The sequence below is a fragment of the Arctopsyche grandis genome, chromosome 11 (assembly GCF_051622035.1).
Source record: "Arctopsyche grandis isolate Sample6627 chromosome 11, ASM5162203v2, whole genome shotgun sequence".
Lineage (NCBI taxonomy): Eukaryota > Metazoa > Arthropoda > Insecta > Trichoptera > Hydropsychidae > Arctopsyche > Arctopsyche grandis.
Window position 1 is genome coordinate 7,537,545 of NC_135365.1, and position 26,294 is coordinate 7,563,838.

A 26,294-nucleotide genomic window follows, 5' to 3' on the forward strand; every position below is an offset into this window, starting at 1 on the left:
TGATTCCTACTGAATACTGATGAATTGACGCAATATTGCGTAAAATAACCTCGATAATTCGAATTACTGCTACACAAAATATCAAGTTTTACACACGATTAATTTTATTTTAATCATATTTTAGAAAAATAAAGCAAAAAATGATTAATCTGCATTGAAATTAAGTGAAATAAAATCGAAATCTGACGTAAAATATTAATGCATAAACTTTATTACAAGTGTTCACACTAGAAAAAATTATCTTTATTTAAACACAGAGACTTCTATATGTTTATAAAACCACAATCGATTTAAATATATTTATTTAAAATATGAAAAAGCTTATTTAACTACATAAGTGCAAATTAATACAATTTTCTTGCTCTTCATTTTTTTTAAAGGACAGTTGGTAGTAGTGATTTAGTAATGTTTTGCAAGATTGTTCTTTGACACGTGCCTTCATATGTCAGCTGTCACTTGATGGTCAAAACTACCGGCATTTAAAATGCCTAAAGAACAGTATCGGGAAACTGACGTAGCGAGGAAAATGTTAGTTTGTATTAATAAAAATAATTTTAAGCAAAACAGTAAAAATTCAATCGTTTTTGCATATATTTTCTACTTCGTATTTTGAGGTTATGTTTCTTATGATATACTGACATTACAGATCCCACGTAACTTTCGGAATAGACAGTGCGGCGAATATTCAAAGACAGGCTCATTTAAATGTCGTCACTAAGAATCTATACGCTCAAGATGGGCAACGGGTGCCGGCCGTACACGGTGTCTTGGATAGGCGAATGGTTCGTTCGATTCCACTCATAACATAAGCTTTTATATATGATCAATGTATAAGGTTTTGTTTTATTCAGGGCACAAACCAAAAAGACGCCAATTGCCAAACTTGCGGCAAAGGCTTAAGCGAATGCGTAGGACATTATGGGTACTTGGAACTGGCCCTTCCCGTTTTCCACGTTGGATATTTCAGAGCTATCATTAGCATATTGCAAACTATATGCAAGGTATGTATGTATATATTTTTATCGATTTTTAAATAAAATTTATCGTTTAATGAAATTCACGTTGTAGGAATGTGCCAAAGTACTTATCCCAGAGATAGATAAGAGCGTGTTTCGTAAACGTTTGCTCAATCCTAATATGAGTTATTTGACTAAAAAAGCTTTGAGAGCTCAAATTTTAAAGAAAGCTAAACGTTACACGGTGTGTCCTCATTGCAAAGAGTTAAACGGTATGGTGAAAAAAGGCGCTACTGGTATTTTAAAAATAGTCCACGATAAATACCGTAGTAAGAAGAATTCCGATCTCGTCATTGAGAAAGTTTTAGGAAAGCTCAAATCGGCCAAAGAATCCAATAGAGAGTTGGCTACAATGGCAAACAGTGCGCTTTTGATCGATATGAATCCTTTACATGTAAGTATCTTTCATAAAACAGTGAAAATACAATTCAATAAGTTTGTATTCATATTTATATACCTATTTTTCGATAGGTGTTAAAACTATTTCGTAGAATCCCAGAAGACGACGTGCCCCTATTGGGAATGAACAGTGTCAGATCAAGGCCTGAAGACTTGGTTTTGACTAGAATACTTGTACCGCCTGTTTGCATCAGGCCCAGTATCATATCAGATTTAAAAGCTGGAACGTAAGTATCAACCGTATACAAAAATTACTCGTCAAATAGTATCGGATCTATACAACGCTTTCGTTTCAGCAATGAAGACGATTTGACAATGAAACAGTCTGAAATTATTTTAATCAACGACGTCATTCAAAAGCACATGTCTAGCGGTGGAAAAATCGAGCTAATCCAAGAAGACTGGGACTATTTGCAATTGCATTGTGCTTTGTATATCAATAGTGAAATGTCTGGTATTCCGATGACGATGCAGGTACAGATTTCATTCAATTATTCAAACGTCGTTTAATACGAGGCGAAATTTTAAAGTGTTATTTTTTTTTTCAAGCCTAAAAAACCTGGACGTGGTTTGGTTCAACGGCTCAAAGGTAAACAGGGTCGATTTCGTGGAAATTTATCTGGAAAACGTGTGGACTTTTCCAGTCGTACTGTGATTTCGCCAGATCCTAATCTACAAATACAACAGGTTAATTTATTGCAATCAAATTTGCATCATTTACTATTTTGTATTTTGTTCATTTTTATATCATTATGTTTTAGGTCGGCGTACCAGTACACGTTGCAAAAATATTAACATATCCGGAAAAAGTATTCCCTGCCAATATTCAATGGTTGCGAACTCTAGTCTGCAACGGTCCCGATAAACACCCTGGAGCGAATTACGTACAGCAAAAAGGGTCTGCGTTTAAAAAATTTCTCAAATACGGCAACAGAGAAAAGATTGCACAAGAACTAAAAGTACTCTTGATATTTCGTGTAATGCTAAAAATTGATTTCAATGAACGAATATTTTATATTTGATTTATTTTCAGTGTGGAGACGTTGTGGAAAGGCATCTCGTCGATAACGACGTGGTACTTTTCAACAGACAACCTTCGCTTCACAAACTGTCTATTATGTGTCACCGTGCAAAAGTTCAACCGCAAAGAACCTTCAGGTAATTTAATTTCCATTATACACATAACATCAAGATACATGTATGATAAGCATTACATTGCAGATTCAACGAGTGCGTTTGCACTCCTTACAATGCCGATTTCGACGGCGATGAGATGAATTTACATTTGCCACAGACTGAAGAAGCTAGAGCCGAAGCTCTCATATTGATGGGGGTTGGTTTAAATCGCTTTTAATTATTATTTATGCGTATTGTATATTGATTTCTTATACTGATTGTAATTCTACAGAACAAATCTAACCTTGTCACTCCTCGTAATGGAGAGCTGTTGATTGCCGCCACACAAGATTTCATAACCGGTGGATATCTGTTGACTCAACGAGATTGTTTCTTAACTAAGGAACACGCTTTTCAACTAGCAGCTTGTTTGATATCGGCCGATGATGCCACAATGAGGATTGACCTTCCAAAGCCAGCTATATTGAAACCTAGAATGCTCTGGACTGGGAAACAGATATTCAGGTATAGCTGAATCGTTATTATAACTGAATATCGGTTCTGAGATCATTCTTATATTGATTGTTATGTTTTCAGTCTCATTCTAAAGCCGAACAAAAAATGTTTGATCAAGGCAAATCTACAAACGAAAGGAAAAAATTATACATCAGATTTAGACATGTGCGTTCAAGACTCTTGTAAGTTTTTAACTATTTTGTGAGTTTTAGGAATGTTTTTCTTAAATATTTCTTTAATAAATTGTGCATTTTAGATGTAATAATCCAAAATTCAGAACTTCTCTGTGGTTCTATGGATAAAAGCACACTCGGATCCGGTACTAAAAGTAGCATTTTCTATATCCTTTTGAGAGATTGGGGTGAAGAACATGCCATTAAAGGAATGTGGAGGTATTTAGTTGTTCTATAAACATTGTATATTTTTGATTACATACATTCGTAAAGTTATTTATCGGTTGGCTCTTATTCCAAGAGCTATCCGACTTCTTTATTAAATCGTTGCTGCTGTGCCTGAATGTGATATTTTCCACCTCAGTGAGCTTAGGTTATCAGAGATTATTCTAATCTATCTGTCTGGTAGCCTGCGCTCATCATTATTTTCATAACTGTATGTGATTTTATGAGTAAATTGTATTTATGGCTGGTTTTTGTAAATACATATGTATATTGGTGCTGATTTTTGATGCAAGACATTCCCAATTTGTTTTGTGACTGCATACTTCTATTATTATCTGAACTTATGCTGCTATTGTTTATTTTAGGTAGGTATTATGAATAAATACGTATTTTTTTCTGTTATATTTTCGACCATTGTGGCGCATTAGGTATTTCTGTAATGCCACAATGGTCCAAGCTTTAAATAAATCAATAAATGGTCATTGGTTTTCGTGTTTTAGGTTGGCTCGAATGGCTTCATACTACATGATGAATCGAGGATTCAGCTTCGGTATAATTGATGTTACACCCGGAAAGCAACTTATCGATGCCAAGAACGAATTGCTTGAATCTGGGTAACTAATAATTTTTAATAGTATTTTCAAAGTACCGAAATGTATGAGACGCCATTTTGGATATTGTCATCTATATTATATTATTATATTGTGATTGATTATTAGTTACATATAATATTGCAGATATTCAAAATGCGATAATTACATCATTGAAATGGAGCGTGGGACTCTTCAATGCCAACCGGGATGTACCATAGAGCAAACACTCGAGGCTAAAATGCTTAACGAGTTGTCTAGTATAAGAGAGTTGGCAGCGAAGGCCTGTTTTAGAGAATTGCATCCGACAAATGCGCCGCTTATTATGGCTCAAAGTGGCTCCAAAGGTATAATCACATATATCATCCAAGAAATCTCACCCAACGTACATAATTCTATTTATCTATTTCTTTTACAGGATCAAATATTAATATATCTCAGATGATTGCTTGTGTCGGCCAACAAGCTTTGAACGGAAAGCGAGTACCGAATGGCTTTGAAGATCGTTCGCTGCCCCATTTTGAAAGATTTTGTTAGTTTTATTATAATTTCTTATTGTATTGATGAGTATTGAAGCTTTGTACTGAATCTTAATTCATTTTTAGCTAAAATACCGGCGGCCCGTGGTTTCGTTAAGAATAGTTTTTATTCCGGTTTAACACCTACTGAATTCTTCTTCCATACTATGGGAGGTCGTGAAGGTCTGGTCGATACTGCCGTTAAAACTGCTGAAACTGGTTATCTTCAGAGGCGTCTCGTCAAAGTAATTTATTCAATATGAAATCAATTACAATATTCAATTGTATATTATGCTAATTGATCATTTATGTTTTAGTCGTTGGAAGACTTAGTTTTACATTACGATATGACAGTACGTAATGCTGTCGGCGAAGTTGTCGAATTTAAATATGGAAGTGACGGCCTTGATCCTTCGTATATGGAAGGTAAAGATAAACCTGTGGATTTAGTTAGGGTTTTGTATGACGTGCGAGCAAAATGTCCTTCAAGGTTAGTTATCTACATATTGATTTTGGTCAGTTGCATTAATTTTGGTTGTTTGTATTAAATTTTATATTCATCATTTAAGGGAAGAAGAGTCTTTAACCGGAGATGCTATTATCGCAGCTGCTGAAGAAACTCTTGAAATGGATGACTTTAAAATCTGCAATGAAGAATTCAGACTGGAGCTTTTGTATGTTGCAATTTTTTAATATGATGTTTGTCAGAGTTGAAATGTTAGCAATTCTGGCTTCAATTTAATATGTAAAAATAAAAAACATTTCAGAAACTTTTTACGAGGAATCGCGAAGAAAGTCAAACTGTTGCAATCCAAGTATAGGTCTTGTGGCGCCATAGCGTTGGAACTTGAGAGGTTGACGGTGTCTCAAGTTGTAGTATTTCTGACAACATGCAAGAATAAGTATATGAGGAGTATAATAGAGCCAGGAACTGCCGTCGGAGCGCTGGCAGCTCAGGTTCATTTTAGAAATCTTCACTCTAGTATATGAAGCATATACAGTGAAAGAAGTGTAAGCAAACTGTGTTTCTTTTTAATCGTTTTAGAGTATCGGAGAACCTGGTACGCAGATGACCTTGAAAACTTTCCATTTTGCTGGTGTCGCTTCTATGAACATCACTCAAGGAGTTCCTCGTATTAAGGAAATCATTAACGCTAGTAAGAATATTTCCACGCCGATCATTACAGCAGAGTTGACCGAGCCGTACAATCAAGAATTTGCAAGGAAGATCAAAGGAAGAATTGAAAAGACAACACTCGGAGAGGTGAAGCATATTATCAACAGCCTACGTATGTAATGTTTTATTGTGTTATTGTAATCAATAAACTATTCGATTTTTAGGTGACTACGTATATAGAAGAAGTATATTTGCCTGACGATTGTTTCCTACGTATAAAACTCAATGCAGATCGGATTAGATTGCTTAGTCTGGAAGTCAACGCTGAAACGATTCGATATTCGTCAGTACAATACTACATATGAATTTCTTGCACGACTAATAGATTTCAGAATGCTCGAGTCTTGTGAATGGTCCACACTGCTTCGTTTTGTAGAAGTTTTAATATATCTAATTAGATGTGGACTGTCAAGTTAAAACTACATCATGTAGTCTCAGATAATAGCCCTATTTTATGAACAGCAGAGCGTTCTAAATCATATCAGTCGATTGCGTGCCATTTTTAATATAAAATTATATAAATTTAATTTTTAGGTTATGTACGTCTAAGTTAAAACTCAAACCGAACAATGTCAGCGTGGTGAATGATAACATGCTGACAGTATATGTCGACAAGAATAAACATGGACACTGCTTGAACTTTTCGCTGCAGCAGCTCGCTCAGCAGATTCCGAACGTCCTGATAAAGGGACTCAATCCAGTATCCCGAGCCGTCATAGCTTTCGATGATACCAAAACTCCACCAACGTAGGCTTTTTAGCATTATTTCTAAGTTTATTGATTAATCTATATATGTATGTATTTTAATATTGTGTAATTCTTTTAGATATACATTGTGCGTTGAAGGCAATGGATTGCGTGATGTAATGGCAACTTATGGAGTCAACGGAAATAAGACTGTATCGAACAATATTTGGGAGGTTGTGTGAATATTCATAACTACATCTTTATTATAGTGTATTTTTTTTATTGACGTTGATTTTTTCGATTTTAGATATACATGACGCTGGGTATTGAAGCTGCGAAGACGACTATAATGCAAGAGATCAAAAAAGTCATGGAAGGCCACGGAATGTCAGTCGATTATAGACACATCATGTTGCTAGCAGGTCAGATGACTGCTCGCGGGGAAGTCCTTGGAATAACGCGTTATGGCTTGGCGAGGATGAAGGAGTCGGTGTTGAATTTGGCTTCGGTGAGTTCTCGTTCACGTTGCCGAAGTCGTAATGTATGATTAGTATTAATTTGTTTTATTGATTGGTTGCAGTTTGAGAAGACGGCTGATCATCTGTTCGATGCGGCGTTCTACGGCCAGTCTGATGCTATCGAAGGTGTCTCCGAATCTATAATTTTGGGTATACCGGCCGCTATAGGAACCGGCGTGTTCAAATTGTTGCACAATCATGAGCTGACTTCGCAACCGCTACCGAGGAAGCTGCTGTTTGATCAGCCACAATTTCATCAGTCTATTTGGGATTGATGTATATTTTAGTTTATCGATATTGTAAATACGAACATGAAAAATAAATTAAACAATTGAATTTAACTATTTTTTATTATTCTTCTAAAACATTAAATAACATTAAATGCAACAAAATTCGTATAAGAAGCTTTGGATTGTTTTCTATAAGCTTCTATATAGAATTTATGTATTAAGTCTTGTCCATTTTTCACTCACGGCCCAAAGCCAACGTGCTAATTCAATATCTTTGGCCGATTCAGATGTTTCAGTAACCTTATAATCGCTGAAACAAAAAAAACGAACATTTAGTCAGATTCCACTACTGATGATGCAAATCTGCATCTAAAAAATTATAGATACCAAATGTATTGTCCGGTGACGTTCGCCATATCTGGATCTAAAGCCGCATACAGAGATTGCTGTGCTCCAGCTTTCGCGTTCTTCACGAACGGCCAGAACAACGGTCTAAATAAAAATCCTGTAAAGCCCCTAGCGATAGCCATATGCCTTGTGATATCAGTGTCTACCAAACCAGGATGTACGGCATTGACTGTAACATTGGTACCTGAAAACGGTCCATGTAAAGTATAAAGTACACATGCTAAATAATACAGTACTCAACAAAAGACTCGAGATGAAAGTTTTACCGAGTAATAAGGTGGAGAGGTGATTCATGAACAGCACGTTGGCTAGTTTGCTCTGATTGTAAGCTACAGCAGGATCGTACTCTTTGTCCAAATTAAGGTCTTCCTTGTTTATTGTACCCTTCGAGTGAGCGGTGCTCGCCACAACCACTATACGACTCGGTGACGATTTCTATAACACATTTTCAAATTGGAAGCGTTACATTTTTCGGCATAAAATCAGCTGATGGAATAAATCTGAATTACTGTGCAGTTTTAGATTTGGTAACTTGAGTCACAATAGTTAGAAACCATATCCAAATGAAAACACACGGTAAATCAGATTCGAACCACTGCGTTTATGGTGCTGCAGTAACTATATCACTCGTATATTAGCGAAAACAGAAAATGTTGTGGTCTACAATCTGGTTTAGAGTACCAAGAGAAGGTATACCAAATTTGATTGTCGAGTCATACCTATCTAACGCAAATTCAGTCATCCATGAAGAAGCATATTCTAACTTTTTACAGTCACAGCAGGAGTACCGCAAGGAAGCGTAATAGGACCTATCTTGTACCTGATTTATACTGTCGACATCCCAACAAGATAAGAAACATGTGTCGATGACACAGTGACAATGTCATCTAGCGAATCGCAAACAGAGACGGTTGAATACTTGCAGTGATGAAATCAACCGATGGTCCAAAGATTGGAAGATAAAACTGAACGAGCTCAAATCAATCCATGTAATATTTACACTGCGACGAAATGACATCAACCATCAGAATTTCATCAATAGGGTGCGAATTCCACAAGCTAATTCAGCCAAATATTTAGGACTGCACCTCGACTCAAGGTTTACGTGGAGGCATCATATCAAGAAAAAAATAGAGCATATCCGAATCAAATACAGAGAGATGTACTGGCTAATAGGAATACACTCCAAATTAGACCAGCACTGCAAAAAATGAATATACCAGGCCATTATAAAACCAATATGGAATACAACTGTAGGGGTGCAGTAAGCCATCCAATATTGAATATATACAAAGATACCCAAAATAATTTCTGAAAATCATCACCAATGTATATCGCTTTATGACGAATGCAGAGATATTCACAAGGACCTGAAAATACAGACAATAAGAGAGGTGATCTGGGAATATACCAGGAAACACGAAGTGAGACTACGCTATCACCTTAATATAGAAGCCATACAGTTGCTAGAAGTAACTAACTGAGGTGCTTAAAAAGGAAAAAGCCTCACGCTTTGGTTTTCTGGATCTGAGAGATTCAGAAGACCAGTTCCCAATTCTTGGGGGACGAAGTATTGATTCCATAGTGTCCGTACATAATCGGAAGAACAAAAATATCCTTGGTGATGATTTATCAGATTGATAAGATGGCACCAGAAGGAAAGATATTTGATTGAAATATATATTGAAAACTGTAGCTTTACTGTATAGTCTGGTTTTTATTCTACCTTGAGCGTATCCAGGAGTAGATTGGTCAGCAGAAAGTGGCCCATGTGGTTGACGCCTAGTTGCATTTCGATACCTTCGGCAGTCACATCTTTCGGACATCTCATCACGCCCGCATTGTTAATCAGCACGTCCAGCCGGTCCTGTTCCATTTTGAACATACTGACAAATGTCCTGATAGACTCAAAGGAAGACAGATCCAAGGGTCTGCAATAGACGTACTTGTTTTTCGAATTGATTACGATGTCAGTGCGCACTTTTTCGCATTTTTCCATGTCCCTACATGCCATGTAAACCTAAAACAATTCGTTCCAATACATTTCACTAATTAAATATATTTTATTTTTATTTTTTATTACACACATACATCATATGTGCCATGACAGGAATTACCCCCAAGGCGACACATATGGTTAGATTCTTTTTGTAAATAAGTACTAACAATTTTTTCAAACATAACAGTACATAGAATACAATAGACATCTATGAACAGTAAATAAATTTTTTTAAACACGGCAAATTTGTAAGAAATACATTATGTAAGTAGCATTTTATAAGATTCAACAAATTCGAGATGCTAATAACTCGAATTTGCGAAAAACTGAGGGATAGGATACCGATTTATTGGATCCATCGCAACAATTATGCAAGAATAATCCGAAAAATTCTAACAGGAGACGGTCAATCTGAACTTTAATAACTAGAAGATCTCGCTAGCAGCGTATTTTGGCCGGGACTTGAACCCACGACCTCTCTAGTGGTACATATATACATTATCTCTACCTTGCCTCCTTTCGCAGCTAAATGCTTTGCTGTTTCTTTGCCGATTCCAGTATTAGCACCCGTCACTATGAAGACCTTGTTGTCAGCTCTAACATTTGTATCGAAAAATTTTCCGGATATTAAATCTCTGTGAACGATTTAAATCATACATGAGAATATATAATTGTTTTTCGATGCTTTAAATATGTCGGTGTTGCTTACTTGATGAGACATATGCCTCCGGCTGTGGCTCCCGCTATGCTGAAGAAGATGAACGTTTTCCGTCGAAACATCTTTACAAAGGATTATCTGTAAACATCATACGACGCGTTGAATTTATTTATTTAATAATTCAATATTTTTTAATGATATAATAAAACATCACACTAACATTCTTTTCGTGAAGTGTTAAATCTAAAATAAAATAAATTATTAATTCTATCGGTGAGGTGATAAATAAAATACAGCGTTAAATTTTGAATTAATTTATTGCATAGCAAAAGTAATATTGCTAGAGTATTATTTTTAAAAATATTGTTTTTACATTAAATGTCATTTTTTTTAAATCAATATATTATTTTATTATATTTTAAGCGAAAAAAAAAAAACTAGTTCGAAATTTGACTATCTAAAAACGAATATCATATTTAATACGATTTACGATTCGAAATTAAAATTATTACTTTTAATTGATGCAAAATATATCTTTGCATTTTTTTAAATTTTAATAAATGAGATCAAAGTTGAGCGAAGCTGTCGCGACGACAAACACTGTCAGACAGGTTTCGGGAGGCCATAGGACCGCCCACTTTATATTTCCACTCGGCAACATTAGCGGTCTTATTTTTCACGATCATTTCGAAGTGGGAATCATTACGACAGCCTCGAACCATCTCGAGACATTGAAATTAAATTTGTTTAAAGCAAAGTGCTCAGTAAATTTTATTGAAATGAAAATTAACTGCATTGCAATTGAAAATTTAATTTAACTCCGATGTTAGAAATGTAAATTTTTCTATTAATTATTTAATATATTATAATTAAATCGTGATAAATGAAACGACAAATTTTTGTGACTAGATTTTAACATTTTCATTGAAAAATTGATCGACATTAATTTAGTTAATAATTTCATATAATCAAAAGATTACGTTTTTAATATAAAGAACATGAAAAAAAGAAACATATTCAAATAAATAAAAACAAAGTACTTACGAACTAAAAAATTATACAATTTTTTTTTTAATTTCTTACATTATAAAAGGCAATTCCATAAAATGAGTATTTTAAGTTAGTTGCTGTTTCAATATATATAGTTACAATAATATGTATGCAGGCAGGAAGACAATTAACTTATGTAAGATTATAAATTGTTCATGATTTTAACGCGTCTTAAAGACTTTTGTAGAATTGCAATCGATGAAAAGAACCAAATACACTGACTTAATATTCCGTATAATAAGATGTATAAAAAGGCACTAATTAATGAGAAAATAATTGATTAGACTTAAATTTGTACTAACAATAAGCAATTCGGAACGAAAAAACACAGGATTACTTACGTTTAGTAACGAAACACAATACAAGCGATTGTTCATCTATCGTGATGCATAGAAATGAACGAGTTTGAAAACAATTCCTTATACTATACGTGTTAATAATAATATCATCGGTGGTAGAAATCTAAAGATCTATCTATACTTTCATCTTATTATACATTTAATATAATAATATAAAAGGCTTAGGTATGTTATACGGACCATTCTATTACGGTATTGCTAAGCGTTCAATTTATATTATATATACACTAGTTCAAAAGAAAAATCATTACATCTACGATATGGTGCATGTTTACGACGCACACACACTTTGCCGTTGAATATGTACTACTTTTTAGAGTCTAAAGACTGAATGAAACAATTTGATTGTTCACATTTATGAACGATCGACACATTTTGAGGCTCAGATCTCAAACGGTCAACGTCCAAATTAATTCAGTTCTAAACGGTTACTATAAATCTCAATTGAAAACTTCGGAAAGTTTGCAAATGTTATGTTAAACAGACTTTTCCATAATGAAAACATGACATATACATTGTAAGGTCTATTTATATTATCCGGCACTGCATCACTTCTATTCATATTATACAGCAGTGCACGTTTCGGCACGTTCAGACTTGTTTTGGCTGAGTGCAAGGCAAAATCAGCTTACATATATTACATACAAAACGATCTCGAAAACGCCACTAAAATCTCGATCATGGAACATCTGGCACCCGAAAATTCCATCCATCGAGAGTCACACATGCGAACTATCATACTAACGAAAACCAGATGTTCTGAATTCGCGATTTTAATGGCAACGAATATATGTAGTTTGCACGATCGCAATAATCCGTTTACCATACATTACAGAGCGCAACGATACGGCGCATTATTGCTTGCACAATACTGTCACAAGATGAAATTTCCAAAAAAAAATCATACGCGCATGCGCACTTTCGTTAGTAAGCGTGCACTCGCCACTGTGACGTCACGTCGTGCGTGAATATTTCCACAATGGCCGAAGAAAGCTGGGTTTGCTTTGACACGTTACGTTGATATGTACTGCTATATAATATGAAAAGATCGTGTCAGCTACTGCTGTTCCGTCTACGCCACGTTCATATTACGGAACATATGAATGTGTCAAAGAATATTTTCGTACTGCTGTTTACGTGCAGTTGCCGGTCTGTGCTTTGCCAGTATAAACAGACCTTTAACATTGACCGGGTAATGTCTACGGCATTTTTATATGTTAAACATATGTATCTAACGATGCAAAACAAAAATAATCTCATTTTTGTATAGTGAACCTATGTATGTATGTATGTACATTAAAATAAATCATGACTAGAGTAATTACATTACATAATATTAAAATTACCTAAACGAAGCTATCTAAAGAGTACTATTAAAGAATCAGAACAGTGAATTTGGACGAGTTTAAACAACTGCATATGTATGTGTCAAATGAAATGATGTGCGATGAAAGCTCGATATGAGCAATATTGAAACACTGCCGAGTTCAGCTTTTGGGGCCAAAGATGATGAAAGATTGAGTACTCTCGGAGATTGTTTACGATATAAATTGGTCCCTTCGCTTGTGTTTCGTTAAGAGGATCCCCAAAGTACGTTTTTAGAAAGTTCATCAGCAATTTTCAATACTGTTCGGTTAATAATATCGAGTTTTCGTTGCACGTATCGGTCAGTGTATAAAAAAAATTTAAATAATGATAATAATAATTATTTATATTTACAATTTTTGTTATAGATTTATGTACATATGAGCGGAATTGATTTTGACTTGTATTTGATCATTCAGCCGTTAAAATATTCCCGTTTTACTGACCGGAGAAAAAATATTCGCTCAATTTGTCTTGCCAGTGAAGATGTACGGATGCGAAACTTGGACATTGAACGCAAGAATGCCGGATAAGGTTCAGTGCACTCAAAGAAATATGAAACGCTGTATGCTTGGCATAAAATGGAGAGATAGAAAACGGAATACGTAGGGGAGAAGTATGACAAAGGTGGTTGATGTTATGGTGAGAGTAAACAGATTGAAAAGGCAATGGGGTGGGTCACGTAGCTAGAGGAAAAAGATAAGTGCTCGAATGGTACCCAATAAAATGTAAAAGGGTGCAAGAAAGGCCACAGGGTTTGATGAAATAAAAAAAAAAGTGATTGATGAGAAGAATGAGAGTTGTCTAAAACAGAGACGAATGGAAGTGTGTTGGAGAGGCATTCATCCAGCAGTGGATGAGGAATGGCTGTAAATGATGATGATTTATAATATTAATCTTTAGAAATAAGAAATCACTATAAAAGTGGCAAGGCATTAATACTGTCAATTTTAATATGAAGATTAAATCTACATACATATATGTATGTATGTATATATTCTTTCCAGACAATCGATATTTTGATATTAAATATAATACTGACCAAGAAAAATGACGATTTATAGTTTTAATGTTGGGATTTTTATTATAATTAGTGACCAGATTGAATGAAATACTGTATTAATTAAATATACATATGTAGATTTTACATATTTTGATATGGTCAAAATTAATAAAATAATAATGACCGGAAATTCAAAATGATTAAAATTAGGTATTCATTGCGCTGAATATGTAATGATAAATTAAGTCATGTTAAATTATACCGACCGGTGTGTAAAAATACTGACCGAACAGATACAAGTCATTGAATTTGATGGCGTGATCAATAATTTTAATGCACAAATGGTTCATTAAAAATATAACTTTTCAGAATCAAAGCACCTACGAGAAAGCTTTCTACAAAATATGTGCTATCAAAACTATTTTTATCATTATCATTATAAATATATATATATAATAAGTAAAGCTTCTTTCAAATATGTATTTATTTCATTTTGAATGATTGAGTGTGTCTGTGTGTGTGTGTGTGTGTGTGTGTGTGTGTGTGTGTGTGTGTGTGTGTGTGTAGGTGTGTGAGTGAGAAAACATTGATATTTATAATTCAAAATTATGTACTTTTTGATCCCGTGTTTGTAATATATACAATATATATGTATATATACATATGCAATTTTAAATTAACCTACAAACGAGTTTGATAAAAAATGGTGCTTTCATAAATCCGACTCGAGTATCGTATACGATACTCTGATTATAAATTTAACATTACATATCCTTTCATACGAATGATACATAATATGTATTTGCGAGTATGAAATGTGCATAAATTACATGTGATTTTATTTACAAAAGTAATGCAATCAATTACTAATGACTTGATGAAAATAAATATTTACAACTATTGACATATTCTTCGATTAAAACTTATAACAAACGAAACAGACTAGACTGTATAGTATGAAGCTAAAAGAAAAACAAAGATATCACTATTGATAAAAATACTACAATAGTCAAAACTACCGAGGAACTTACAAAATTCTCCGACATGCGGGAGATTTATTTTTAAATTTATTTATTTAAACGACAGCGTGTTTATGATAATACAGTCTATCTATACAATTGAATCGTGGTGCATTCAATATCCTTTGGTCATAACCACAGTGTGGAAATATGGTTTGATTATGTGCTCGTTTAATTGTTATTACATACAATAATAATAATAATATTATCCTTAATATAATTATTTTTAATTGTCTTCACTTAAAAATAGTCGTGGAATGTATTATTATATAAATAAAATCACACAAAATAGGAACCTAAGCGAGTAAAATATCAAACGTATCAAATACGATTAAACAAACAACCGATTAATACATATGAAGTGTGATTAAAAAAAGATACAGCATAAAAAGTGGAAGACGGCTATTAATTCAAATGAAATTGTTGCGATATTTTGTGGTCGTTACTCAAAAGTGTAGGAAGATTTCAAGGATATGTGTAGAATCGTACAAAAGTCATATATATCATCATGGTGAAGAATCTACAGTCAAGAAATACACTAAAACGGAAGAATTCATTAAAAATGTAGTATAATTCATGCGGATTAGACCAAACAGTGTTAAGTATATGGCAAGGGCAAGTGCCCCATACACAGTTAGCCAATTCCCACTCAGACCAAACACACTATGCACTGCACGCCCCTCAACCGCACACTCTGCACTACACATTCGTTAACCACACACTCTGCACGTTCAAAACCAAATCCTACATATGTACATTCGTATCAAGACGGCATCTGATGGTCTCAAAACGGTAAAAATGATTTGTTCAAATTTGAAACACCTACCATTTTTTTAATCACACCTCAATGTTGACTATAATTTTTTTTTTACTTCCGTACTCTTTCAAAAGAGAAGGAAATCTAGATAAAAAATCAGTATAGGATACAAATATTCACATTTATAAACATATCCACCATATGTGGAAGTAGTTTTGCCTAATGGGACCAACCTGTAACAGTAAAATTTTGATAAGTGAAACTTTTATTTGTATTGTAAAATGTATCAGTACGTTTTAAAATATAAAACAAAATACGTACTGCTATATTAATTGAAGTCAGTTATTTTAATAAATACTCACACAGACTGTTTGACTATGTTGTATATTCAAAAGCTATCTATTAATACTACGTTAATGAAAGCGGATTCAATTCCATTCGACCTATTTCCATAAAAGTATTTTCAACCTCATTTTGTCCTACTTTTAAATATAGACAAAGACAGTACATATAAATATTGTACGACATACAAAAGTATTATAATGGGTATTAAAAAAACCGACATTGAGACGGTGAGAAGAAAATTTAACATAATTTTGTCTAATAGAACTAACGTACATGAGTATTCATTTTGAGTAACACAACTATATAAATCTTTTTTGCACAATAAGTGGTTAGCTTTGGGTATGATTGAAATCGATCAATTATTCAAATTTATATGGAAACAACCAAATCAAGCTGGATGGAGTAGATTCTTGGGATTTCTGAAGAAAGGCTACTGACAAAAAGGTAAAAGAACGGCAGGAAGACTCAATATGTGAACACTGAAAGCATGTTCCAGTAGCAACAGAAGATGGGTCTCCGATCCGATATTAAATAAGAGGATTGATGGAGTTTTAGAACCATTTATCTTGAATCAGCATCCTAAACTACACTGAATAACAAAAAAAATTACTAGAGCGGAGACTAATCAATTTTGACTAAGTTTGATCCACTGAATTTAAATATAATAATGATTTTTTCGGTTCGCTCTCGTTTATGAAATACGAGTTTAAATTTTTTCGCTTTTGCGAGCAATTAAATCAAAATCTAATATTGCTGTGTATTGAATATTCAGATTTTTTTTATATATAGATTGTGATTTTCTATTGCTTTTAAATTCTTATAATTCACTATTTAGCTAATTTTAGAAGTCAAAAATATATATATTTTTTTACAATTTTTTTCCGTGCTATTGTGCGTTTATTTGGCTACTTATTTATGTCGTCATATTTTTAAGGATTAGCTTTCTATTTAAATTTTTTCTATCTAAATGCTGTTGTTGAAGCATTTTTATGACAGTTTTAGTAAAGTGGCAGTATAATTATAATAAAATATTATGGTACGGTTCGTCAATACTTTTAAGTCAAAATATTTTGCCGATTCCCGATTCCTATATCAGTTCCAATTCCTGATTCCGATTTCAGTTGCGATTGCGATTACAGTTCCAATCCAGCCACCCGGGTAGACCCGCAGACCGAGCGGTAATATTTAGTAATGTTCAGTTTATTTAAAAAAATTTGCAATTCAACTCATTTAATAGAGAATTATGTCTATTAATTGAATTTGTTTTTGTTACTTTTAATTTATTTTATTGAATAATTTAATATGCCATAACTCATCAGGCTTATCACTAGTATAATATAATAATGTAATTATTTGGGAAATGCGTTTTCGATTTTTATCGATATTGTTTGATAATGGCGTACTGTCACTTTACTAAAACTGTTTGCTGTAGTGTGTATATATATTTAATGCTCGGATGCGTCCATATAACCAACAAGTACCATTTTTTAAACGCTCATATCTCATAAAAGAGACCGAACCGTCAAAAATCATTATCATATTCGAATTCAGTAAGTCAAACGTTTTTTTGTTGCCCAGTATAAAGAAAATAACAGAATCTATAAGGATTATAAAATTATTAAATAAAATATTTGAATTTAAACAAAATATTCATTATATATACACATTTGTTATATGGATCATTATATATATGTACAAAAAAATGCATGAATTTCTACAACCAAAAAGTTACTCGTATGGGTTGGTTCCATTATGTAAAACTAAATCTAATTACAAACGATTCTTCAATAAGGGTCTGTGATTATGAGCTACAATATCGAATTGGTAATTTTTTCCCTAACTAAGAAGCCCCAAAAATTCAATAAAATTTGTAGGAAGTGTACACTTGAGCATGTTACATCTAGAATATATAATACAAACGGGTGACTGACTCAGTCACGCATTAACTATTAACTCGATATCTTCGTCTGCAGGGAGCCGCTGACGCTGCTCTGCAATGACTTCCGGCACCCGTCTGCCGACGACAGTGGCTTGGACACACCCAACCTCACCGCGCCCAGTGGTGCACTCTTCAGAGCGTACACGGCCTGATCCAGAGTCACGTTCCTGATACTCGTTCCGTTGACGGACAACAACCTATCTCCGGGAGCGACGTGGCCGTACTTCTCGGCAGCACCGCCTGGGACCAAACTACGAACGACTATCACCGTCCCCTCCGGATCGACTGGATCCTGATAGTCGAGTATCGAAAAACCGAGCCCTTGCTCCCCCTTCGGCAGCTCTACAAACACCTCATCCTCATTCCACATTGCCAAATTCGAAACACACTCCAACGAGTGCGATTTCTTAGACACGGAATGATCGGTAAGTGTTGCTGTACTCGACGTATTGATAGACCCGTCCGAATGGGATTTAATCAAGCCGGCTATATTGTGCAAACTTCCCGATATAATTTTACGCGTTTCAAAGCCCTCTCGGTCCTGAGACATGTTTATGATCGGTCTCGGGCCCATATCAATAGAGCTCCTAGCGCATACGAGCCGTACTTTCGACGGTAGCTCTTTTAAAATCGACACCACTTCCGTATGCATCAAACCGTGTAAGCAATGATCGTTGACTTGGAGCAGTTCGTCTCCGGCTTTAAGAGCGCCATGTAATCCTACAGGTCCTTGCGGTAGTACCGATCTTATATAATGATGTGGTCTCAACTCCTGTCCGCCTTCTACGTCGACGGTGCCTTCGAGACTGATTCCGAGCCCAGAAAGTTTGTTAATATCAGCTATTATAATATCTTTATCAGTTCCGATGTGTTCACCCCACTTCTCCTGGTAAGAAGACGTGTCTAAAAGGGCGTCCAATTCTTTTTCGATTATTTCCGGGCACGGTTCGTCCAATTCGTCAGGTTCTAATATAGTCGAATCTATCGTCGTATGCGACTCCGGTTCGTTATCAATACCGTTGCTTTCAGCATTATCGGTGAGGACTTGAAACCACGACAGAGTCGTTACAGACGGCGACGGCGGAGACGGAGGCGAATCGTCTTTCCACAGAGCCATCTGTAAATGTTCATACTTTGGTCCGCGCAAAAACCTTTCCAATACTAACGTGACTGATATATCAGTGTTCCGTAATACTTCGACGGCCTCGTGATTCGTCCTCCCCATTAAAGACTCGCCGTCGACGTTAACGATACGATCGTTGACTTTAATCTTGCCGCTAAATTCGGCGGCACTGCCTTCGATGATGCTTTTGACGAATATTCCAGACAGTTCTTCCTTTTCGCAGACGTACCCGGCGACGGTGACGCCGAGCCCGTATACGTTTTTGTTAAGTACGACTGTGATGACTTCCATTTCTGGCGGGGACGGTAGTTTGGGGATCATTTCAACGGGTACAGATACGGTAATTATGGGTGAGGTTGGTTTTATGCTGATGGGAAGTTCGCCGATTTGTATCGGGTTCCTTCCGACGACGTCTACGAATGCGGTGGCTATTGGGTATACGACAGCGGGTGCGTCTTGATGTTCATTGTTGAGGCGTTCTTCGTAGCATTGAGGTATTGCATTGTAAGTGTCGTTATAGCCGTTCTCGATTAGGTGGAGGTCTAGGAGTTCGGGGTCTGATATAACTTTGGTGGGTACGATTGGGGCCCGGTTGGCTAGCGCTGAGAAGTCTGTGGAGGTGGGTTCTATGGGTCTGGCGACTAGGAGGCGGACCTGGTCTCCGGATTGGCGGAGCACGGAGGCGACTTGGTCGGAGGTGAAGCCTCGGAGGTTGACGGCCCCCACTTGGAGGATGTGGTCGCCGGAGAGGAGGCGGCCGTCGCGGTCCGCGGCGCTGCCCGGGATCACGTATTTGATCACCACTCCGGTGCTCTTGCCGCCGACTATGTTGAAGCCGAGGCCGTTGCCTTCGTTGGCCAGGTCGATCACCTCGACCTGAGACCACTCGCTGGTGAGGACCATGGCTGACCGGGACCGGGACCGGGACCAGCACCAGCACCAGCACCAGCACCGGCGGGCTGGGATGTGGACTCAGGCTGGCGGCATGGCCTCTCGCAGCAGCTGAGCTTAATAATAAATGACATTTACGTACCGCTGCGCTGTCCGCGCTGCCACTGCGCCTGTCCAACACCTCTCACCCCCACTCGCTCCCCTCTGCTCCCCAACTGAGTTTCACATCTGTCAACTTGACGGCCAGGTCTGGCGACGCGCGTTCGCGAATCCCGAATCTAATTTTGGTGTGCTTTTGTAAGGTTTTTAACATTGATGTATAATACACTAGATCCGCCCTCACGTGTTATGCTGGTCTCCCTTTTATTTATTTATTTATTTATATATATTTTAACTATCAAGCTAATTTAAAAATACATCTTAATTATTATACTTAACTCTAAAATGTACTGTCCCTCACAGAGGTGTCTCTTCGCACCTCGCAGGAATGCATCCATGTTTTTAGCAGACCTGACGCACTCAGGGAGGGCATTATACATGAGCACACCCCTGTGAAAAACACCCCCAGCCGTCTTATTCTTTCTTACTCTACTTACAACTAGTTTGTCCTTATTTCTAGTATAAAAACTATGGAGGATGAACGAATGAGACGACTGGCATGTTAATGCACGTGTTTATTATATGACAGCTGAAGACAGAGTGAGTAGTAGCTCTCCGAACCCAGCCGAGTTGGTTCCCACTCGCAGGAAGGCAACCAAACTCGACCATGTCGTATAAGCGAGCCGCCACATCACTCCCCCCCCAGCATCAGCGATACCAAAATTACAAAGAAACAAATTTTACCAAAAGAAAAAAATTATTGTTACACAAAGAGAAAAAATTATTACGTGGGGAGAAAAAAATTGTTGACGTGGGTCATCCGCTGTGTACATAGGTGTACCGCCCTGAATGGTCGGTAGATTCGAGGGCGGTGACGTCGCGAGCAGGACGGTGGCTGGTCCGATGGTCGCGCCGATGCGATGCGATGCTGCGGCGGCGCCGCTCTTCCGAGGCTGATGTCGGTTGGTGGGGCGGCGGGGGCGGCAGGGGCATCGATGTGGTTGATGATACTCCGAGCTGGACTGTGAGTCGTTGTGGCTCGTGGAGGTGTTGTAGCGCTACCGCCCGTCTCGGCGTGACGACGCTCGTGGGGACGGACGGGGCCTTGATGATGATGATGATGATGATGGTGCTGAGGTGGTGTATGTCTTGTGGTGCTGGATGACCGTTCTATGTGTAGTGGATCGCGCATGACTCCACATCCAGCTGTCAAGATCGTCGTCTCATTCGCTCCCCCATTTTTGTAAGCACCTGTCATCGACGTTGTGGCTGGACGTCGGTAGGTAGGTAGGTAGGTAGGTAGCCGTGTCTGCTCGTTTATTGTCACCCGCGGGCCGCGACGCGTGTTGATGGCGATGGGGGCGCGGCGGGTAGCTTCCTGCCTGGCTCGGCGAGGCAGGGATGAGCGGCATGTTGAAATTGATCGAGGCTGCGTGGCTCGATGTCGGGGGTCACCAGTATGGAGGATGAACGAATGAGACGACTGGCATGTTAATGCACGTGTTTATTATATGACAGCTGAAGACAGAGTGAGTAGTAGCTCTCCGAACCCAGCCGAGTTGGTTCCCACTCGCAGGAAGGCAACCAAACTCGACCATGTCGTATAAGCGAGCCGCCACAAAACTATGTTTATCTCTATCACTTATTATATAATCATCAAAATACTTAGGTAATAATTTATGATCTAACTTATAAACAAAAGACAATGTACTAATATTTAGACTAATTCTAATACTCATCCATCCTAATTCATCTAGCATACTTCCAATACTCTTAAATCTACTCACATTCAAAATAGCTCTCATAGCTTTATTCTGTATTTTTTGCATTTTTTCTAAATCTTGGCCACTAAACAAATTAAGCACAGTGGCACAATAAACCACATGTGGCAAGACAATTGAATTAAACACTAAAATTTTACTTTTTTTACTTAAAATATTTCTTAATCTACATAATACACCAATTTTTCTAGCCATTTTTTTTATTATATAGTCAGCGTGCATTTTAAAATTTAGTCCTGAATCTATGTATACACCTAAGTATTTTATATTTTCAACTTTTTCAATTAACTTATCATCAATTCTAATTTCATTCAATATATTATTATTTTTACCATTCAACCACATCATTTTTGTTTTATTCACATTCAACTTTAATTTATTTTCACACAACCAGTCATTCACTTAATTTAATTCTATAATTAAAATTTTGGCGCATGCAAAATACATGGCGCATGCACAGTTTCTCTTAGTAGGTAGGTAAGTACCGCTGCGTCGTAGGTTTTTTTTTCCCAACTTCCCCGCTAGTTAAACCCCCCGCACCCCTCAGTTAGTGAAGACAAGATCTCCGACCAAAATCACACGTCAGGGCCCTTCTATGTGTATTATACATCAATGGTTTTTAATTGTGTTTTGATGGTTATATACATTGGTAAACTGGTCATATGTGAACCAGTCACAGGACAACCGGTCGCTCTAGATCGGTCACACGTGATCACCCGTCACACTAAAACTGGTCACGAGAAAACTGGTCACACCCTAAAATCGATCACGAGAAAACTGGCTGTCCGATTTTAGGGTGTGATCAGTTTTAGTGTGACAGGTGATCATGTGTGATCTAGAGCGACCGGTTGTCCTGTGACCGGTTCACATTCGACTAGTAATCACCGAACCATATATGTACTTATATATGTATATCCAGTGGTGAATTTATCCTCCGCGCCCCTGATTGAAGAGTTTTACCCCCTGGCGTGCGGTAAAACTCTCTCTCCCCCCGTCATACATCCTCACTTAATTTGCGCGAGCAGGATACAACAGGAGCAAGAGGAACAGGCTTTTCCTCCCGTATCCTGCGCGCGCACATTAAACAAGGCTGTATGACGAAAAGAGAGATAATTTCTTGACTTCATTATCATCGCTCTTCTTTGCCCTTTTATATAATTATAGAATTCAATGCATGACATTTTATAATTTAAAACACATTGAAATATGCTTTTCACTGTGTCAATTGAACGAGAATTGCGCTCAACTGTCCACTGAATTTTAATTAATGAGAACACACGTTCAACATACGCAGTGGTGTCACCCTAATGGTTTCCGGACACTCGTTGTTAAAAATCAAAAGTTTCCGGAAACCAGTTATTTAATTTAAAAATTCATATAATTTTTGTCAAAATTTATACAAATCTTGAAAACTTTAATGAATTTTCATGTAATAGTGCCTTGGACGAAAAAAAAAATGTATATACATTTATATTTTCAAAACAATTTTATTGAAAAAAAAATTAGAAACGGGTTGTTCCAAAATTGGGGTGACACCACTGAACATACGCATTGTGCGGTGGGATGGCGAACAAGTATTGGCACATTTTCAGTAGATTAGCTCTTCTTTCTGTCTCTTCTGACTCCAACTTGAATTATTGGTTATAAAATAGGTTATATCTATATCTATTGGTTATAAAAAACTAAGTACATTCATGGTGTATGTGTATGAATTTCATGCACAAACAAATCAATTTAATAAAAAAAATGAGAATAAAAAATTATTATACAGAGGAAATAGTTGGTTTTTCACCATAACAAATCAAAATAGTGCAATTCAACGATTTTATTAATAATGTCATTCAAATTCATGATTTTTATAAATAAATTATTAAGATACAATTTATTAGTGGATTTATTTATTTATATAATTGCTTCATTAAAATTGGAGACTATAGTTAAGACATAACGTAACACTATTAATTAAAGAAAATAATAACAGTTAAAGGTTTCTGGTTCTCCAAGTTGTTATGGTTTTCCAAGTTCTTAGTATTATATATTTCGCATTTTATTTAATTCCGTTCGATAATCGACCATTTCGATGATTTCTAAATTATTTCTTAGATCTAAAAACTTTCGTTTCCAAATAGAACTGGATTGGAAATTAATTAATTGCATTTCCAATCGTCCATATTCAGCCACTCAAAAATCTCCAGGTTGAGAGTATCAAATGACAAAATTTCTGGATATAGAAGAAATTTTGATGATTCTTCAAATCTGAATTGAATTTTTTGAATCTTGAAGAAAACACGTTCTTTATCGATTGAAGTACCCGTGGAAAATTCTTTCGTTAGTTCAATTTTATCTGGTATTTCGTCTAGTTTCGTTGGTAAGTTGTTGGATACAATGTCACAATCGAATATGTTTAATTTTGCTTCAAATGCTTTTAAATGCAGACAAATTGGTAAAAAACAAGCTAAATAATATAAAAGCCATTCGATATCCATTATTTGACAACATTTTTCAATTACATTTTCATTTTGTAAGAAAATCTTAATTTCATCAACATAATCGAAAAACCTTTGAAGAACTTTTCCACGAAAGCCAACGTCCGTGTATTCGTGTATGTAAACTCAGCAAACTCAGTGTCATTATATACTTCCGAAAATTTATTTAATTCGCGTGCAGATATAAAAGTTACTTCTTTTGTCACAAGGATCATAATATCTTCCGGTGCTGATGTACAGTAGAATTACGATTAAAGAATTACGTAGGGATAAATAAACCGATAAAACCATTTTTTTCTCCGGTCATACTGAGAGTACCATCAGTACTATCAATAGTTACCGACACAATTCTGGAAAGGTCTATTTCCCTTTTACTGGGTGCATTTACAACTACATTGCAAATATATATTCCTTTTTTGTCGTTGCTAATAATGATAAACTGAAAAATTCTTGTCCAATATTATTTTTATATTAATAATAACAACACCGAAAGAAAATTGTCAAACGAGGTGAAATTTTGTTAAGTCATTCGAGTGCCATCTAAATTTTCATACGTGCCACGTTGGCAATAGGTTCGCTACCCCTACTGTAAGAAAGAGGTGCAACTCTTGAGAATGTAATTGGAAGCAAATTGTCTAAGCTAAAAAAGTAACAACCATATCAAGATCATTACTCCCTGATGTTGGAATGATTCCAAAGAAAATTCCTCAGATTATTTTATATCTTGAGATTTATTTTTTGGGAAGCATTTCATAAAATTATTATGGGGGAGAGATTCACAGTACCCCCTATCCCGGAGAAGCTAAATTTTTAGCCCTGGAAAATTATAGGTTGCCCATTAAGGCAAACATGCTCATGAACTCGTCTTAACTTACTGGCACTACGCACTGACAATACATTTATAAAATAATACTTGTTGAAAAAGCGACTGGGCAATTGGAGTTATTAGATATGAAAGAGGATCAGGCATTGTAAATGCAGTTCAAATCTAATTCTATAATTAAATTTTGTAAACTCGTGTCGGAATCAAAATATCCATACTTAAAGAAAGCTGCTTGAATTGCTGTGAATCTTTGTACTCCACAATGAAGTTCGTAAAGTCGAAATATCGTTCACAGAATTGCTAGTAACGCCAAATTTCAAAGATTTGATGAAAGATCTTTATTAAATAATATACATATTTACAAGGCCTCTTCTTAGGTTTACTTCATCATAGGCATATACATATCAGAGCCGGTACTAGAAATTTAGTCAACTAAGGTAAAAGGAAAAATTTGCGTGCCGAATTGAACGCACAAAATAAGTTTATAAAAAATGTAATAATTTTTTTTTTCAATAAGTATTTCTTTCTCAGAAATAAAATAAAATATTATGTTTATTTAATATGTTCATTGAAAATATAAAAATAATAGGTATTGTAAATAAAATGATAATCATATCATATATATTATAATATATAATATCGCTATTCTGTATATCTGCGATAACGCTCGCCGTACTATAATAGTCGTTTCGATTCGACATACATATGTATGTATATCACAGCTAAACCACTGCAAACAAAACGTATAGAAAAAAACTTCTATATATATAGCTCGCGCAGCGAAAGCTGGCACGTACCAATACAAACACGTATATTGTATCCGTGAAGATATGAATAAGATTTTTTGTATCTGTTTTCTAGGACAATCAGTTGGTCCCTTTCATACGCACCCACTTTCCGAGCATGACAGAAACAACAATTATTTTTTGTATTGCTCGGTGATTTTTGCTCAGTGATCAAGTGTGCACTACAGGGTGATTTTTTCCAGTTTCACTGGTCAGTCACCGATCAACCCCCACAAACT

General features: G+C 35.9%; 2 protein-coding genes and 1 pseudogene across 3 annotated transcripts; 1 reads left to right on the forward strand and 2 right to left on the reverse strand.

Annotated features, from left to right (window-relative positions):
* Positions 1 to 387: 387 nt before the first annotated feature.
* Polr3A (RNA polymerase III subunit A) lies at positions 388 to 7,277 on the forward strand. The gene is made up of 26 exons (XM_077441624.1): positions 388 to 528; positions 647 to 782; positions 852 to 1,001; positions 1,069 to 1,410; positions 1,488 to 1,642; positions 1,712 to 1,889; positions 1,965 to 2,102; positions 2,177 to 2,374; positions 2,449 to 2,573; positions 2,637 to 2,748; positions 2,824 to 3,056; positions 3,129 to 3,229; positions 3,304 to 3,439; positions 3,946 to 4,059; positions 4,183 to 4,382; positions 4,454 to 4,567; positions 4,641 to 4,798; positions 4,871 to 5,043; positions 5,123 to 5,227; positions 5,321 to 5,510; positions 5,599 to 5,817; positions 5,895 to 6,013; positions 6,265 to 6,477; positions 6,557 to 6,650; positions 6,725 to 6,925; positions 6,998 to 7,277. Exons 1-26 carry the CDS (start codon positions 485 to 487, stop codon positions 7,208 to 7,210), a joined length of 4,161 nt encoding a protein of 1,386 aa, XP_077297750.1. The 5' UTR covers positions 388 to 484; the 3' UTR covers positions 7,211 to 7,277.
* Positions 7,268 to 20,372, reverse strand: LOC143919351 (retinol dehydrogenase 13-like). Its single transcript, XM_077441625.1, has 7 exons — positions 20,224 to 20,372; positions 10,282 to 10,368; positions 10,081 to 10,207; positions 9,300 to 9,593; positions 7,840 to 8,008; positions 7,553 to 7,757; positions 7,268 to 7,475 (listed from the first exon to the last, which is right to left on the reverse strand). Exons 2-7 carry the CDS (start codon positions 10,350 to 10,352, stop codon positions 7,376 to 7,378), a joined length of 966 nt encoding a protein of 321 aa, XP_077297751.1. The 5' UTR covers positions 10,353 to 10,368; positions 20,224 to 20,372; the 3' UTR covers positions 7,268 to 7,375.
* On the reverse strand, positions 17,018 to 20,096 carry LOC143919350 (patj homolog pseudogene; annotated as a pseudogene). The gene has a single exon (XR_013261224.1). The product of XR_013261224.1 is annotated as a patj homolog pseudogene (transcript).
* Positions 20,373 to 26,294: the final 5,922 nt, after the last annotated feature.